Source organism: Cicer arietinum, chromosome 5 (assembly GCF_000331145.2).
Source record: "Cicer arietinum cultivar CDC Frontier isolate Library 1 chromosome 5, Cicar.CDCFrontier_v2.0, whole genome shotgun sequence".
Taxonomy (NCBI): domain Eukaryota; kingdom Viridiplantae; phylum Streptophyta; class Magnoliopsida; order Fabales; family Fabaceae; genus Cicer; species Cicer arietinum.
In genome coordinates this window covers 51,827,287-51,846,545 of record NC_021164.2, presented here as the reverse complement: position 1 = coordinate 51,846,545, position 19,259 = coordinate 51,827,287, and the positions used below count along the sequence as shown (strand labels likewise).

Sequence of the window (19,259 nt, the reverse complement as noted above, 5' to 3'; positions counted from 1 at the left end):
CATGAGCCTGACCTTTTTATTAAACAGGCCAGGCCAGGCCATAAGTAGGCCAGGCCATAGGCCCCTGACGGACGGCCTGGCCTATTCCCACCCCTAAATGTAAGGAGTTCGTGGTATCGGGGGCTGAAAGTTTGGGGGTCGATAAGAATTAATAGGTGGAAAATAGGAGACTTTGGGGTTTACAATTATAGCGTTAACGTCCCCTTCTTTCTTTTTTGTGAAGGTCGCTTGGGGTCTTTTTATGCCAGTTGCTGCACATACAATCTTGCCACTCCTCATCCCACTTTCTATCCTTTCTCCTATCATGACAATGTCATAAAAGTTTGATGACATACTCCCAATCATCTTATCATAAAAAGGCAATTGGAGAGTATCCATAAACATACCAACCATTTCTTTTTCAGATAAAGGAGGTTCTACTTGTGATGCAATTTCCCTCCACCGTTGCGCGTATTCTTTGAAAGCTTCGTTGTCCTTTTTCAATGAATTTTGCAATTGCATCCTATCAGGGGCCATGTCAATGTTGTACCTGTATTGCCTCAAGAAGGCATCAGCCAAGTATTTCCACAAACGAATACGACTTCGCTCAAGATGCATATACCAACTTAACGATGCCCCATTCAAACTATCTTGAAAAAAATGAATGAGAAGTTTATCGTTATGAGCATGAGAAGACATTTTTCTGCAATACATAGTTAGATGATTTTTAGGACATGTGTTGCATTTGTATTTTTCAAAGTCAGGAACCTTGAATTTTGGAGGGATAGTCACATCAGGAACCAAACACATGTCGAAAGCTTCGAGACCGTAAACGTTATGCCCCTCAATTGCTTTTATTCGCTCCTATAAGACATGGAATTTTTTGAAAGCTTCTAGGCCATAAACATTATACCCCTCAATTGCTTTTATTCGCTCTTCCAAGACATGGAATTTTTCCTTTGATTGTGTATCATCCCCAATGTGAGGTTGATGCCAATTCCCGTTAGCATCAAAATGGGGCACTTGAGGTACACTATATGGAATATTTTCTGTGGGTATAGTGTTTTGGGGTGGCACATAGCCCAGATGAGGTGGGATTTGTGATTGGTTTAAGTTTTGGGGATTGACAGCTGAGTGGTTTTGGTTATTTTCTATGGGGTTAATGACTACAGGCGGAGTATAACCAGGCGGGAGACCATATATAGGAAATTGCATAGTTGCAGTGCGGAATTGTTGGTTAGTCGGGGTAAAACCCGGTGGATGAGAAGGAGTAGTTTGGTGTTCTTCATTTACAATTGGAGGATCCCCATCTGTATTCTCCTTCCTTGCCAAAGCCTGTATAGCTTCCAAGATTCGATCGACCTTTTCCTTCAGTTGGTTGACATCCGCTCTTATCACCTATTGGTTTTGCTCGAGTTCATCCATGATCTTGGAATTCACGCGCGTTTGATAAGGATGTCGGGGAAACAGCTTTATTGATTTTTTTTTCTGTTTTTTTATATTAAAAAAATAATAAAAAAATAAAATTTCTATGAGTATTAAAATATGAATGTGATGGAAATGAAATAAATTAGTTAATTATGATAGTTGGATAGTGGGGAATCATATGCCTTAGGTAATAGCAATAACAAATTATTAGTGAAGAAAATATGAGGACTCGAAATCAAAATAGAAAATCCTTCATTGATAAGAAAAAGAGTACATCATATTCAAATTAATAACTACATTGACTATGGGATTTCAATCTTCTCCTTTAATAGGACAACCAATCTTCTCCTCCAATTCTTCTATCAAATTTTTGCAATATTCAACGAACTTGTAGACTTTGACTGGAGTATTCAATGGATGAATTACCGCATCAATCTCTCTTAGATGCTTTGGAATTTTTAAGACTGCTTGATTAGCTAGCACTTCCAATTTTGAAAAGCAGTCTTTCCAATGTCTTCCTTTATCTTCCAGCTCTTTATAGATCTCTTGATTCTTTAATTGACCTAGCAACACCATAAAACGATCCTCCCAATATAAGGTTTCGTCCTTTAGGTCACTATAGATCTTTTCTTGGTAATCAATGTAATTCTTCAGCTCACTAGAATTCTCCATTTCTATTCTTAGTGCGTCTTGATGTTTTGAGAGTAGTTTTTCAATTTCTTCTTTCTCTTGCCTCTTATTCCTTACTTGACTCTCATACTCAGCTACCATTTCTTTCAGTTGTTTCTTTAAATCTTCAAACTCTTTTTTTATCTTCTTTTCAGAGCTTGCTGATATTGTCCACAATTGCTTCCACATATAGGCCTCTTCGATAGCTGCATTCTTTTCTTGCTTTCGTACATCTAACTCTTCATTTGCACCTCTCAAACAATCTTGTATGTCAAGTTTATTTTCTTTTTCAACTTTCAACCTCTTGTTACTTATTTCAATAAACTGACTTTTACATGTGTTTTCTAAGCGTAAGTTCTCATTCTATTGGGAGACTTTTTCTAACTTCGCCTGTAGCTCTTTTTTCTCCTCTTTAGATTTCAACAATGATGCTTTGAGTTCTTCTATTTCTCCATTGGTGGCAAGGGTAGGTTCAGATATTTCCTGATCGCTCGAGGGTGTACTGTGGAAAGGCAACTTGATTTCTTGGACTCTATTTTTTACCCATTGTTGATAGGGTTCTTTTGTGCTGCAACTTCTGCATCCAAGTACTTTTCCTTTTCTAATGATCATTTCCCAAGTTCGGCTTATCCTTCGCAACATCAGTGGGTCTACTATACCCGTATTGTGCAAAACAAAAGCTTCCAATGATTTATCATCTGGTTTTTTCAACATAGGGTAGCCAAGTTGTCTCAAAGCTACCGTTGGATTGTAATTAATACATCCTTTGGTTCCCATGAGAGGCACATTTGGGAAATCTCCGCATTGACATATTACTTCCTCCACCCCTTGTTCTCTGTGATACCATGAAATTATGTCTCCAGTAAGGCTAGCTATACTTTGAGCCCATTCACGATTATCTTTAATTCCAATATGATACCCTTTCTTGAACATATGAGACATAAACCAGATATACAGCACTGGAGCACAACACAAAATTGTTCCCCCTTTCTTCTCATGTCGCATATGTAGAGAGTAGTATACATCAGCAAGAATCGCGGGAACTGGATTTTGCTTATGTTTGTTAAAAGATAAGAAGACATTGATAGCAGCAAAATCAACAAAATTATCAAGGTTTGGGAATAAAACAATACCATAGATAATTAGAGCCAAAACATCTATAAAAGCACTCCATTCTTTTTTAATGGCTAAATCGTGGCACTTTTGCTCTAGATATTTTCTTGAAAAACCATGAATGGCTCCCTTTTCTTCTTTTGTACTTGCCAACTCTCTTATATCGATTTTCAATACTTCCGAAATTGCCTCCAAACTTGGTGGTTGCCCAGTATATCGATAAGGATTTCCTTTTTCTAGGGAATAACCCAATATTCGCTCAAATTCCTCTAATGTCGGGGCCAACTGAAAGTCTTGAAAGGTTCTATAAAAGTACTCCATTCTTTTTTAACGGCTAAATCGTGACACTTTTGCTCTAGATAATTTCTCGAAAAACCATGAATGACTCATTTTTCTTCTTTTGTACTTATCAACTCTCTTATGTCGATTTTCAACACTTCAGAAATTGCATCCAAACTTGGTGGTTGCCCAGTATATCGATAAGGATTTCCTTTCTCTAGGGAATAACCCAATATTCGCTCAAATTCCCCTAATGTCGGGGCCAACTGAAAGCCTTGAAAGGTGAAACATCTTAAGAGAGGGTCGTAGTACTGAGCCAACGCCGTGAGTGCCCCTATTTGCACATTTACTGCCAAGAGATTTAAGATATTCCCATATTTGCAAAAGCAACTCTCACGTTGTATAGTTTTCATTTGATTGCCAATGTCTCTTAAACTTTTCAAATCAGGTTGTTTGAACTTTAAAAGTAAAGTTTTTCTCTTTTCCAATCCCATTGTCCACTTTAATTTAACACGTGACTAAGGTTCTTATAATTCCCCAACAATCCTGAAAATTGATGCAAAATGTCAGTTCATTTTCCAAAAGAAACAATGTCATGAGATATGAATGCAATTATGTAGAATGCCTGTTATGAATATATAACATTTTGAATGAATGTATGAGGTGCTTTTTGCTTATATGGATATTCTTATAATGAAAGGGTCTATTGGCTTATGTAGTGAAACTCTCACAAAGGTGGCTCTATAGTTCTAAACACGGTCCCTAGAGCCAAAAATCTCATTTTGGAATATTGTCAACAACAATAGGTAAACTATTTGGAGTGACAATACCCTCAACAAGATCAAACTACGGGTGAGATTTTCATGCTAACCAAACAGGATGTACATCCAGAAGGCTACCACTACACAACCTCGAAACTAAACTTAAGTTTTGTTCAAACCCGGGTGTAAGGTTCTACACATAAGTGTGTGTCTTAATAAAAGTGTAGGGTGTAGAATAAGTATGATTCAATAACTCCAAAACGATAATAAAACATATAATAAATAATAAATAAATAATAAATAGACAAATAAATAAATAACTAAATAAATACATGAATCAATAAATAAATAAATAAATAAATAAATAAATAAAAATGATCTACAAGCTTAAAAATATTATAATATCAACTAATTTATTATAATATCAACTAATTTATTATAATAATTTATTAGGCCTGACTCTCTAAAATGTCCCCAGTGGAGTCGACAGCTGTCGGGGCCTAAAATTTCGAGTGTTTCTCGAATTCAATGGAGTCGCCACCAAAATTTATTTTAAAATAGGGAAAATATTGGAAAACCATTAAAAATAGAAAAAATGAAAAAAAAAAAATGGTCTTTGAAACCAAATTTTGAGTTCGGGAGTCAATTATGCGTAGGGAAGGTATTAGCACCCTACGACATCCGTTAAAATACGATTACCTATGATTAATTGTGCAAGATTAATTTTAACTGAAGTATATTTATTTTTCTTTATTATTAAATATGAATAACAATTATTACTATTTTTAAAATATGATTTTGAAATAAATATGTACTTAACAAATAAAGGACAAAAGAAGAAATTTTTATTTATGTGCTTGACAAGAATGTGATCTTGCTCCTACGTATCTCCCGGTGCGATGGAGAAATCAAAGTTACGTAGTTCTTGGTTAAAAAAATACGGATGTGTTGAGTGTGTTTTAAAGAAAATTTATTTTGTGATAAAAAATGTTTTGACAAAAATAGAAAAAAAAAAATAAAAGAGTTTGATTTGAGTAAATATTTTAAAATATGAGTTTTAGGACGATCAAGTTGTACAACTTGTGTCCCAAAACTCAAGGAATAAAGAAGATGTCACATCTAGTTTAATCCTCTAAAAAAATATTTTATTACTCTCGATTTTTAAATTGAGTTTCAAAACCACCAAGTAGACAACTTGTGTTTTAACAACTCAAAGATAAAAAAGAGTTACATCTAATAAATAAGTCGATTTTAGATTAGTTAATTAAAATAAATAAATAAATAAACAAATACAATAAAATAAATAAATAAGATAAAGAGAGTTTTAGAACTATCAAATTGTACCACTTGTGTCCTAACAACTCAAAAATTAAAAAGAGTTACATCTAATAAATAAGTCGATTTTAAATTAGTTCATTAAAATAAATAAATGAATGAATAAATAAATAAGTAAATAGAATAAAGTAAATAAAATAAATAAATTAAATAAATAAAATAAATAAATAAATAAATAAATGAAATAAAGAGAGTTTTAGAACTATCAAGTTGTACCACTTATGTTCTAACAACTCAAAGATTAAAAAGAGTTCACATTTAATTAATCTTTAATATAATGTTTATTTGCATTTTTTATGATGAAATTGGTATTTAGTTATGAAAGAAAATTAACCATTTTTGTAAAAAATAAAATAAAATAAAAAGTTTTAAATGGGCTGAGTTTGAACAAATTATTGCTTTTTTTGTTTAAAACCCAAGCCCAAACTAACTTTAAAAAAAAGGTCCAAAACAAACTAACAAGAAACCCTAGTTAGAGGGGGGAGGCAGCCGCTCGGGAAACAGGAAACAAACAAACAAGAAACCTTTTCTTCTTCCTTGTTCCATTCTCTGTTTTGAAAATAGAAGGGAAAATATGGATGGATGCATCAATCGAACAAAAGGAAAATGAAGAGGAACAAGGAAATAGTGACTGCAGACATAACGCCAACAACGGCCTTTACACCAACGGCGACCTTAGCACCAACGGCGGCCTTAGTGCCAACGGCGACGGCGACCTCGGCGATGGTGACGGTGCCGACGACGACAATGACAACAATGAAGAAGACAACATCATGTTCGCATTTTTAATTGTTTTCGTTCATTAAAATAAAATAAAAAAAAAGTTAACATTTTTTAATTAAAAGAGTAATGTTGATGATGATGATAAATAGCAAGATATATATTGTACAAGAAGAAAAAAATACCTTAATATTTCGTGTTTGTTGTTTGTTACTAAAAACTGCTTCTGATTTATTTCCTTTTTCCTTCTTTGTAAGTGTATTTTTTTTAGTAGAGTTAATCTCCGATCCCCCTTTTTTGAAATTGATAAGGTGTTTTTATAGAGTTTTTTATCTGTTTAGTTGCTTTCTTGCCTGCCTTTGTCCTTCTCCATCAATTTCTTGTTTGATGTTTAAATTATTTACTCATAATCTGTTTTTTTTCTGCACCTCTGATCTATTCACGATTTTAGCTTTTATTTGTTTTATCTGATTGTTTGCTGACCTTTTTCATTTGTCCCTTAGTTTCTTTTTTTTAAACTCAAAACTTTGTCATTTGGTTTTTATCATGTATATTGGGTCTGACTGGTAAAAAAAATGGTTTTCAGTTTCTCTAATTAGTTACAACAGGTATGTATCAATGAGCATGGCTTGTGCATCAACCATGACACTGCATCAGGAACAGAAAGGCAGCATCAGCAACAAAACTGAGCCAAAGCAGGCTGGCTTAATTTGAAAAAGTTTGACCTAAATCTTATTGTAATTTAATTTGGTTTTATTTTTTGTTGCAATTTGATTGTAATATGAAATTGTAATTTGATTTAATTTTAGAATTGTAATTGTAAACTGATTTGGTATTGTAAATTGATGAGCCTAATCATTGTAATTATTTTATTTCCCTTTTTAATATATATATTTCCTTTTTGATTTATTTTTAAATAAATTGGACAAAATTAGGGTACTACACAAAGGACATGCCCACACTTTTCTTTATGATGCACCACCAAGAGATTTACTATTCATCATACAAACATCAGTATGAATTAAATCAAGAATATTTTGCCTCATTTTAGTACCAATATTATGAAAATAAACTCTATGTTGTTTTCCAGTAAAACAATAAGTGCAAGTTTTTAAAGACGTACCTTTTACAAGAAGATAATTTTTCTTCGCAAGTATGTTGAGTCATTTCTCACTCAAGTGACTGAGGCGCATATGCCATAAATCATAAGATGCATCTTGAATTGCATTCACTTCTTCCTTGCATAGCTTCGTAGGCATCCTATAGAGAGAAGTGAAACTTTGTTCCTTTGCAACCACTAGGGACTCTTTGGTGATTTTACATATACCACCACCAAAGTAAGTATGATAACCATCAATATCCAAGGCTTTGACTAAAATCAAATTGAGACAAACATCAAGAACATGTCTAACATTCTTCAATTGAAGCTTGCAGCCAATCCCAGTTTCAACCCAAACATCTCCCATACCGATAATTTTATAAACTCATTCATCTCCTATTTTTACCATGCCAAAATCACCAGCACTGTAACGTGAGAAGAAATCACGGTTAGGAGTAACATGATATGAGACACCCGAATCAATAATCTAAGTTGAATCCTAACATGCAAGGTTTATGGAATTATCATCACAAACAATGTAGACATTACTAACAGATGTAATTGTTGTTGTATCGTTATCATTTTTCTTCTCTTTTTTGTCATTTCTTTCCCTTGATTGATCTCTCTTAAGGAACCTGCAATTTCTTTTTATGTGACCCGCTTTACCACAATAATAACATATAACTTCTTTTCTAGTTCTCGACTTGCAACGACTTTCAGAGTTGTCTCGTTTATGGAAGTTTCTAGATTGACTTCTCCCCCGTGACTCTGTAACTAGTGCTTCTGACTTTGAGGAAGAACAAATCAAACCACATTCCCTTCTTCGAGCTTATTCATTTAACATGCTCTCTTTAACTATTTACATTTTCAACTTTCCACTTGGAGCTGAATTGGTCAACGTCGCAACAAGGACTTCCCAATTATCAGGCAAGGAACTCAACAATAACAATGCTTTCAACTCATCATCTAATTTAATTTATGCGGTTGTCAACTGATTCACTGTATTATGAAAAATACTCATATGCTCTGTCATTGAATTCCCATCTTTGTATTTCATATCCACCAGCTTCTAAATCAAGAATGCTTATATTTGCACATTCTTTCGTTCATACAACTCTTTTAATTTTTCCCACATTTTGTTAGCATCTATTTCAGTTTCAACATGTGGATATACACTCAGATCCAACCACTGTCTGATCAACGCCACTGCCTTTCTATTCATCTTCTTCCAGTCAGCGTCAGATTTATCTGCAGGTTTAGCAATGTTATCCTCAATTGGATCATACAAATATTTACTATATAACATGTCTTCCATGAGAGTCTTTCAAAATGTGTAGTTAGAAGAGTTGAGTTTAATCATATTTGGAAATTTATTTTCCTCCTCCATTTAAATGCACAAATCAAATAATTGAGCTCTAGATACCACTTTATTGGGAAAAACCAGAGATAATTAGTGATAACTATCTCAATAATACATAATATTTTTCCCCCACTTGTGCAAATAAATGGTCAAACAGAAAATACAATTCCACAAAACAAAAATATTTGGTAGAAAATTAAATATGAGACAAACATAATTTTCAACGTGGAAAACTTCCCTCAAATGGAGAGAAAAAAACCACGAGACCTAGTCCAGTAAAAACTTCCACTATAATAATTAATGGGTCACCAGAGACTTCCTAATAACAATAGAGAACATCAATCAACAATAACAACCTTCCACTAAAGTGGGTTTCTAAAGTAACTCTTAGAGAAGATAAAACTACTCAGACAATATATTAAAATAACAAACTCATTGGTAGAAATAACATATCAAAATTGTAGGTCAAACGAAGCAAGTTTGCTACACATCTGTTACCACCACCAGAACCAAACCTTTCTTTTTTGTTCTCTGGCTGCCGTTCTACTTTTCCTTTGCTTTTTCGAAACTGTTCTCATTCATGCTTCTTAGGGATTTCTAAATCCCTTTTATTTCCTTCACATGGGCCAAACCCATTAAAATCCTTTTTTTTTCTTTCTTTCTTTTATTTCAATAATAATAACAATAATAATATTAATAAAATTGGTGGGTTCCACTTGAGGAGTGAGCCCACCCAACAGACATTAACATTAACGCATTATGATGATATAAGAAGTGATTATATATTATTGTCAAAAATTTATAGATATAATTTATATGATATTAAATTTTAATTTATTGATCGATTTAAAAAAATATTTATCTGATACAATATTATTAAATAAATGTAACTTTTAGTATAACTATAATTTGATCATTTATATGACATTCCATAGGATTTTTAGAAGATATTTGTTAGGGTTGTAATTGAGAGGCTATGTGATTCTCGGATCACTTTCTTATTTCGTACATGTGTCCTTGCTAATGTGAGGTGACCGTTCCCATCGAGTGGTCGTGCTCATAATATGATTGTCATTATGTGGATTGGAGTGAACATATAACATGGCTCTGAGTTGGTCCAAGATCGATCTATCATAGTGGTGAAATGGACCACATAATGTAAAATTTGCCACTTTCTTCCCCAAGTTTTTTTAGCCGATCGATGCGATTACGGCTTATATTTTTTTCTAAGGCGCATTACTTAGTTACAATGTATTTTTTTTTTTTTTTATAAATGTATTGTTCATCCAAAATGGAAAATGTTAATCTACACTTTATATTCTGTAGACTTTTAGAAGTTTATTATAGGTAGATACAAGTTGGTTAGTATTGACTATAAGTTAGTTAAAATTTGTTAGTTTGGTTATGATTACTTTATCCATATAAAATTTATCAAATACTCATTGTATTCATCTTTTTTTCATTGAATCAATTTCAAATTATTCAATATTTGTTTGTTCCTTTTTGTTAAGATCTATCATACTTCTCAACACTGTCAATTAATCACAACCTTTCGACGTTTAAAAATGTTTGATTTGTATAGTAACCACCTTTAAGATAATAGATATGAGTGATTGTAATATACTAACAGTGTAAAATATTTTATATCATCATTGCATTCAAATTAAACTTTTATTATTAATAAAATCAAATTCCTAGAAGAAAAAAAAAGGAACAGAATCAAAATAATCCAAAATGTTATATTTTTATTCAATAAACCTTTGACGGAAGTACAACTTTAAATTAGTATCATATTACACATCTATCAACAATTGCCATAAATTACACATATTATAGTCACTTCAATCTATATATTTTACATCTTATCACCATTGCCCTTAAAGTCTTCTTCCACCACTATATAACACAGTTTTACGACATATTTTCTCCTTTCATTTTCTTTTTATATCAACCCCACATGATTATTTAATGCAATTAAGATTTCTTTTCCCAGAACTAGCTCAAAGCATATATATGATAATACAATTGGTCATTTGATCTTGAGAAATTCCAATAGGAACACATTGATTAAACTATAACCATAACCAATCAAAAACTCAAAATGCAATTATTTTAATGTATTTTTCATTTTGCTTGATTAGATAATTAGTTATATGTGTTCAAATAAAAATAGTTCATTAATCAAAACTGACTAATTTTACTTGCAACCACCAGAACCAAACCCAATTTTCCCACCACTAACATCATAAACAACCTCTAAGGTTCTTTGTTGCACATTCCCAAAGATAGTCAGATCACTATCATCATGATTAGCCGCAAACGCCAAACAAACTTGCTTCAAAGTCACCACGTAAAGTATCCCCGACGCGGGGAGATCCACCGAGACATCACCTCCGAACGCGAAACTAATCTTTGGAATATACACCATTTCACTCCCACTAAGATCGTAACATGTATCCAAAAGAGAAAGCGCCGAAGCAGGTGGATACTTCGACATACCTTTTTTGAAGGCATCTCGAAGTACAGAGTAAGCCGTTGGCGGCAACCGTGTAATGACGGTGCCAGAGTCAATTATGGCACCGCCAGAGGAAAAAGTAGATGATGAGATCGAAAGCTTGGTTCCGGCGACAGTTATTCCAACGATGTCGAGGCCGTAGAAGGTATTGCTACCAGCAGTAGAGAAGGGGGTGTATTTAACATAATTATTACTAGTTGCACCAAATGTGAGATGACCAATAGCACTAGAAGTTGAGGGAAGACAATAAGAGAAAGTTTTGTGGTATTTGAGAGAGGTTTGTTGGACAAAGGAGATTGGGTGACGACCAAGGCCTAAAAGCCCGGCAGAGCCTCCGAATAAGCCTTGGTTGTTTTGGCCACAACCGAATAAGAAACCGTCAACGGTGTCTTTTTCCGTTACAGTTAGCCGTTCACGGCCGAAATATCCAACTGAGAAAGATTGGTCGCCATATTGGATACCATAAATACACGCATTTGTTAATTTAGCACATCCTGGCTCGTTTCCTGTGATAATGATTTTTTGGAATTAGACTAGATTTCATATTGTAATAAAACAAGTAAATATATTGTAGAAAAACAATATTCTAAAAATTGTTACCGAAAATGTAAAAGTATACCTGTAGCTGTAGAAAGCTGTGTGCATTCAGAAGTTGTGCAAGTGATATTTTGGTATGAAGTAGACTTTGATGGATCATAAATTTCATCTTGTTGCTTATAACAAGAACGAGCACAAGGTTGACATTGAGTCCATGTGAGATCACTACCAGTGTCAAATATAAGTGATAAGTCTCTTTTTGGACTACCAAGCCCAACTACTACAAAATAATTTCCTGACCCAATTAGGCTTCCAGATTTTGCTGGTAAATTTGAAGAGTCCAATTCCTCCATTTTTTTATTCTTTGAGATTTTGTTGTGAATATAATTCACCCTTTCTTTGTCAATATTAAGAATATCATTGTGTGTTGGAAGAATCTTTGTTTTTCCATTATTCAGTTGAGAACATGGCCCATGTTTGTGTATCACATCTAATGTTGATTTTGTTTTTGGACCTGAATTCAAGAACCATGTTAACAAAAAAATGTATATTAGTTAGAAAAAAATTCTAATTAATTAATTAATCATTTTATTCATGCTACTACCAATTATGTATCTATTTTATAGTTAATCTATATAGCTAAATTTATTTACGAATTAACTACTACATTAGCCGTGGTTAATCATAAAAAAAAAATGGTGAATGTGTGAAAAGTAGCTAGCATGCATGTAAAAATACTCATATGAAACTTAAACCATTGGAGAAGGGAAATTTGGATAATTAAGTAAACCTTTGGTAGAAGAGCTGCAAGAAGATGATGGTAAAAGTGAGTTAATTTGAACAAGATGGAAATTTTGATGGTGTCTATTAATATCTTCCCATGTTGTTTCAATGGCAAAATTGTTCTCCAAAAAGCATAAGAAGAGAATAGCAATAGAAACTAAGAGGAAAGAAGATATTTGGAAAGGCATGGTAAGAGCCTATGCCAAATTTTTGTTCTTGAAGAGGCTTTTACACAAACTCCATATCGGGTTTGCTTGGTCTTTATAGGCCAAAATTTTATGGACGTGGGTCCAATAAATTATCAATTTCACACATCACTATTATATTAACCAACAAAACTAGTATTTCATTGAGCTTCATAAATTGAGTCTTTTATCGATGCTATTTCATTATAAATAGAAGACAAATTTTGACAAAGTTGACTTGTCAAAACCTGCCCCACCGTATTATTTAACATTTCAGGATGCAGACGAGTGGCGAAGCGCGAAACTAGCATAAATTTTACGAATCAAATAAAAGAATATTAAATTAATATATCGATCAAATATAATTGATTAGTACAAAAATTCATCATTTGTTTACTTAATTATATAAAATGTAAATTAATTTAGAACCACAAAAATAAAAATTAACAGTTGTTATTTAGGAGAGTTGAATTTAACAATGCTTTAAAGACTCAAATTAATTTAAGTTAGTTTTGTACATTTAAATAGACTAAATATCTTTTTCCAATGGAAACAACTTAATTAATTAAAAGAAACTTATCATTCAATTTATTTACGAGTCTTAGGTTTCGACAATTGATAAGTGCAAACTCTTTGCATCAACACTGGAAAAGCGGTTAGAGACTGGTTTTAGAAGCCTAAAAGCTCTTTCCATGGATTGGTCATGATACAACTAATTGTATCTCTTCAAACATATGATCAAATATTTAGTAGGCATGATGAAGACATTTAAAAATGTATTTCAATCAAAGATCAAGTTTTTGTCTCAATATAGTTGTTCATATGTGTAAGACCCGCATTTTTTTCTTTCTATTATTAGTAGTTTGATAAATATATTTTTATTTTTTAATAATTTATAATGTGGTTGTTATTATTTTATTTTTTATTTAATTATTAATTTTAAAGAGTATATATATTTATGACATGATTTATTTAATTTGACTGAATATTTTTGTTAAATATTTGAAAAAAAAAATACTAAATATTTCGGAAAACAAAAATAATAAAGATATTTTATATTAGTCAACCACCCAAATATTAGTGAATGAGAAAAACCATATAAATCTATAGTTCGTTATTAAGTTAGATTAACAAGAAAGAAAAAAAAATGCATAAATCCCTAATTAATAGCTACAATAGGTTAGAAAAAAGAAAAAAGAAAAAAAAAAGGAATATTGAATCATAAATAGTGTGCATGAGAAGGGAAAGAAACACTAGTGCAGCAACGATGAGATAAATAGGGAAAATCAATTTCGGTGGTCTATGGTTGTGCAAAAAACTTGTTCCAATTTCATTCAAATTTTAGGATGTCATCTCTATCTTTGAATTTGAATTATTTATATATTCTATTAATATTTTTACTTTCTCTTATATTTAACTTGATTAAACATTTGATTTGAAATGGTGAGTTTTTGATATAAAATTTATGTTTGTAAATTAAAATATTGACTTTGATGATAAAATTGTTATTGTTATTACTAATAAAAAAAACTGATTTTTAGTAAATGGTTTTATGATAATTGATAATTTTGAAAACAATGTTTGATATTATTATTATTGTTTAACAAATTCTTTTTAGTTTTAAAAGTATAATTGTAATATGCAATTTATTTTTTTAGAAGTATTCTTAATTTTCTTATAGTATTGATATAGGAACCTATATATGATTAGTCAAAATATTTATATATATTATTTAAACACTAATAATCATATGTTTATTTAATTTACAAATAAATTTCATATCACGTAATACAAACATGCATGTTATCAGTTATGAACAGACAGTCGCATCAATTACACAACTACTGAAAAGAAGAAAGGCACCAACATGAATAAAATTTACTATATGAAAAACTGAAACACAAGGAATCTCGCTTAAACTACCACCTTAAGAATCCATAACTTCGTCATCCCTAAGACTTAATTGCGTTGCTCCTAATCCCATGAATTATATAATTTGCCTCTTTAACAACATAAGTTTAACAACTCAATTAAAACCAACAATAATCCATAAAGCCTAAAATTTCGATAAAGTTAGAAATTAGTTTTTATCACCTTAACACAATCAAGTCTTTAATATATGTTACTTTGTTTCCAAAATAGTTATGAAAATAATTGTCACGGCATTTTCATTTGTATTTCCAAACCATTCATTCGATATCAACAATATCAATTCATTTTCAAGATTTAATGAACTAATTACTTAAATATAGGATTTTGAACACTTTTCTCAGTTTTACATATTTAGACTCAGTAAATTTCCATTAAAATAACAAGTTTATTTTAAAGCTGTCGTTTCATAAATGAGTTAAACAAAAATTCACCACTTGGGTTTTAAATACCATAACAAATACATTGTCATTATAGAAAACTATTGAGACACATATTAATTTTTCCCTTTTTACATATAGTTTTCGACCTCCTAAAAAACTTGGAGATTTAATTTTGTCAATCAAGTCACTAACACTATCAACTTCATCTTTAACAAAACACTTCGTAAAAATTCATATTATCATTTTTTTCTGTAACTTTTAGGTAGAGGTGTACAAAGGTTGGATTTTATGTGTCCCTTAACTGGTCTTAGTATTTGATTGAGTTAATTTTAGACCTCTAACACGTTTTTTAATTAACCCGACAAAATTCGATGATTTGTGAGTTCAATAAAAACAAAAACAAGATGAAATAAAGATGGAACAAAATTTGTCCTAAGACAAATCACCAAATGATAATCCTTACACATTTATTTCATCCCACTTTTCATTAATGACAAATTAGTAATATTTAGCAACTTTGTTTTTTTTATTTGAACCGTGCATTTGGTTTTTCTAAAAAGCACATGAAACTTTAAAGTCACATGGGTTGATGTTGTTGGCGTAAGTTTTGCAGGCTAAATTTTTTTCTTCATAACTTCTTTTTTTGCAAACATCTTGTTTAGTCTTTAAATATATATTCAATGAATTGAGTTTAAGTCTATTCAAGAACAGTTGTACGGTAGTTATTAGTATCAATGTAATTAATTAATAAAAGTTCTTAAACATACAATAATGTTATCACTATAATATCTGAAATGTATTAAAATTTTAAATATATTATGAATTTTTTTTTTATCGAAATTGTGTGAACTAAATTGATCAACAAATAACATATTCACAATTAAAGTGATTAACTATACAGATATTTGAGATTTAAAATGACTAACTAAAACATATGTAAGTATATTTAAAAATCAAAATATATACATTAGAAAAATTTATCTCATTTGAACGTGTGTCAGGACACTAATAGAATGACACCATATATATACGATACTATATCGATATTCGGTACTGATACGAGTACAACATACAATATTTTAAGAAAAATCAATGTACACGCATGTGAATGAAAAACATCAATTTTGTTATATAAATTAACTAAGACGGCTTCATTGTCCAATTAATGATACAAAATTACAATTAAAAATTTGAAAAGTCAAAATTATATTATATTACAACAATAAATAAATTCAAACATGTTAAAGTTATTAGAACATAAAATAAGACACAAATACAATATTGTATGAAATACAAAAGGATCACATTTTATATTTGTGTCTAATTTTATGTTTCAATATCAATACTTATAATATTATATTACCACTTTCGTCCTAAGTTATATGTTATTTTGATAATTTCACACAAATTAAGAAATGTAGTTAATATTATATGAAAAAGATAAATTATAAGTTACTTTATAAAAGTATCATCCATTAATGATATGAGAAACATAAATTAAAAGAATTGAAAAAGATAAAGTAATAAATAGTAAAGGGCACAATGAGAAAATAAGCATTAGTTTTTTTTAAAAGGGAAAAAAAAGAATTAATATTTCATTGGTATCGTAAAACGACATATAATTTTGAGACAAATTAATATATTTTGCTAGAATGACGTTTAGTTGAAGACATAATGAGTAATATAAATAAAAATCACCAATTTCACTCACAATTAAGTAAGAAAAGAATAATATATAAGAAAACATACAAAATTAATGATCATTCACTTATAGTTACACTTATTTTAAAAAGATTTATCAAACAAGTTTCTAAATTTTTAGTTTTCAAACTATATTTTAAAAATAAATTTACCAAACAAGACTTTTTATTTTTTCATTTCTAATATAATTTTTAAAAAGCGACTTACCAAACAGATTTTTCATAACTTTTTTCTTAAATAAATTTCTTAAAATTTGTTTTTAAAATTATTTTCAAAAACTAAAACACAAAACTCAATCACACAGACCAATTTTTCTTTCTTTAATTTTTTCTACACTCATTTCCAATTAATCCACTACAAGAAAAACACTATTTTGTGGCCAACTTTATAAATATTTTGTGACCGAATAAAACCCTCACAAATTAGTGATCGAAAAAGCCCTCACAAATACCAAAATTGAAATTGGTCTTGTGTTTTGGGGGGCATTCGGCCAGCCACGAAATCCAGTTAAATTTTTAAGAATTTTGTGAGGGCTTTTACAGCCACAAAAAGTAAATTTTGTGAGGGGCAGATCCGTCACAAAGGACTGAAATGACATGGCAATTTGTGGCTGTATAGGCCGCCACAAAAGTCTATGACCGTTACCTTTTGTGGCTGCAAAAGCCGCCACAAAGGATTAAATGCGTAACTGATTTTCTGGCCTCCCAGACCGTCACAAAGTCACATATCCGTTACATTTTGTGGCGGCAAAGGCCGCCACAAATGCTCAAATGACCGTTGCCTGTTGTGGCCGTTTTGGCCGCCACAAATGCATGCGTTTGTGACCGTTTTGGCCGCCACAAATGTCACATAGACTTAAATTAAATATTCAATTAAGTGTGTTTGACCTCCTAAATAACTTGGTTAAATAAATAAGTGCATCGTGTTAGAATCTTATTTATAAATGAATCTTTTGTATAAGACTTTAAAATAAAGTTAGACTTTGAAATTAAGTTAGACTTTGAGTGTGTTTGAACTATATGTGAAAATATTTGTTTTATTTCACTACGATTATACACATTAATTTTCTTTTCAAATAAAAAACTTAAGCGACGACAAGTCACTGAGTTGTTATATGCATTTCTGTTTGTATTTCTTGAAGGTGAAATATTTTAAGTGTTTCACTATCTATCTTACTTATGTGAAATCGATAGAGTAATTGTGGTTAAGATTTAAACGTTCTTTAAGAAGAATAAAACTTGCAGAATATTGTTTGAGAAATTAGTTGAAGTTTAAAGCGTATTTGAAATATGGGCTATTTGATGAAACTGAATGTATTAAGTTGTTGTTCACTAAATTCACATGCTTAGTTTTAAATATAAATGATAATGATAATCTATGTTATTTGCTTCATAATTGAGTTGTCATGCTAGCCTATCATGCTAAGCTAAGTTGTGATACCCTAAACCCCAAATAATTTTTTTTTTTTCCGAGATAAAGAGTATCACATAATCATAAGCATGTCACATAAATCCAAAATTTCCATCAAACATAATGAATTCGAAATCATAGTATCAAACAACAGAATTCTTTTTGAAGTACACATACTCATGTTTTAAATTCAGTGCAAATATAGTCCCAACCCGATGTCACTATCAGAGTGGGAATTCCCAAAATAAAATACTCAAAATAACATCAACACAATGCATAATAATGAAGGTCTTCAAGGCATGGTGGCTTCCGCCTCTCCTGATGGTATTAGTCATCATCTGCAACTTACAACTCGTCTGCGTCCGTCGCAAACGCCAAACACAAACAACAAGGGGTGAGTATCGAAATTATGTAACAGCATAAAATACACGACGGTAACACGCAAACAATCAAATTATCACAATCTCAAAAACAGTCAAGTGTATAATATCAACGATTTATCAAATTCATTCACAATAAGATAATCACCATGATGAAATGCTATGCATGTCCTATACTCTACTTCATCATTTGGTACCATTCTACTCTGAAGTACTTGGTTAGGAGGCCTGATACTATGCCACTACAAGAGTGGACGGACAATTCATGAATGGCCAAGTCCTCATAGATCCCCTCAACTCAACCCGAAACACATATGCGCGACGGTCGGGGTACTCTTGTGTTGCACGGTAGTTCCTGGCCTTAGGGAATAACCCACTAATCCACTTAGGAATTCCCCACTAGGTGTACCCCCAAGGTCTATCAGTCTTACCTTACAGTTCGACTGTAGCCCTCCACGATCAGGCTCATTCAGTTGTACTTCCCCGAATCACTAGGTTTGTCAGACCCTCCCTATATGATGACAAAATAATCCTAACTCCAAAATCTACAACACATATCTCAGACTTACTTGATCATCACAACTCAATAAGTTTTAATTTGACTTCACAATGTTCATCATTATATATCTTTATCAGTCAATCACAATAAAATCACAATATTTGGTTTACACTACTCACAATGCATCATTCAGT

General features: G+C 31.4%; 2 protein-coding genes across 2 annotated transcripts in view; both read right to left on the bottom strand.

The window, feature by feature from the left end:
- The window catches only part of LOC140920504 (uncharacterized), a 12,956-nt gene extending 10,778 nt beyond the window's left edge, over positions 1-2,178 (bottom strand). The window contains 3 exon segments of the mRNA XM_073368786.1: positions 184-843; positions 1,003-1,377; positions 1,891-2,178. Coding sequence (XP_073224887.1) covers positions 184-843; positions 1,003-1,377; positions 1,891-2,178 — 1,323 coding nt within the window.
- Positions 2,179-10,468: 8,290 nt separating this feature from the next.
- Positions 10,469-12,824, bottom strand: LOC101498364 (aspartyl protease family protein At5g10770-like). Its single transcript, XM_004513834.4, has 3 exons — positions 12,586-12,824; positions 11,878-12,309; positions 10,469-11,764 (listed from the first exon to the last, which is right to left on the bottom strand). Exons 1-3 carry the CDS (start codon positions 12,764-12,766, stop codon positions 10,941-10,943), a joined length of 1,437 nt encoding a protein of 478 aa, XP_004513891.1. The 5' UTR covers positions 12,767-12,824; the 3' UTR covers positions 10,469-10,940.
- Between the last annotated feature and the right edge of the window lie 6,435 nt (positions 12,825-19,259).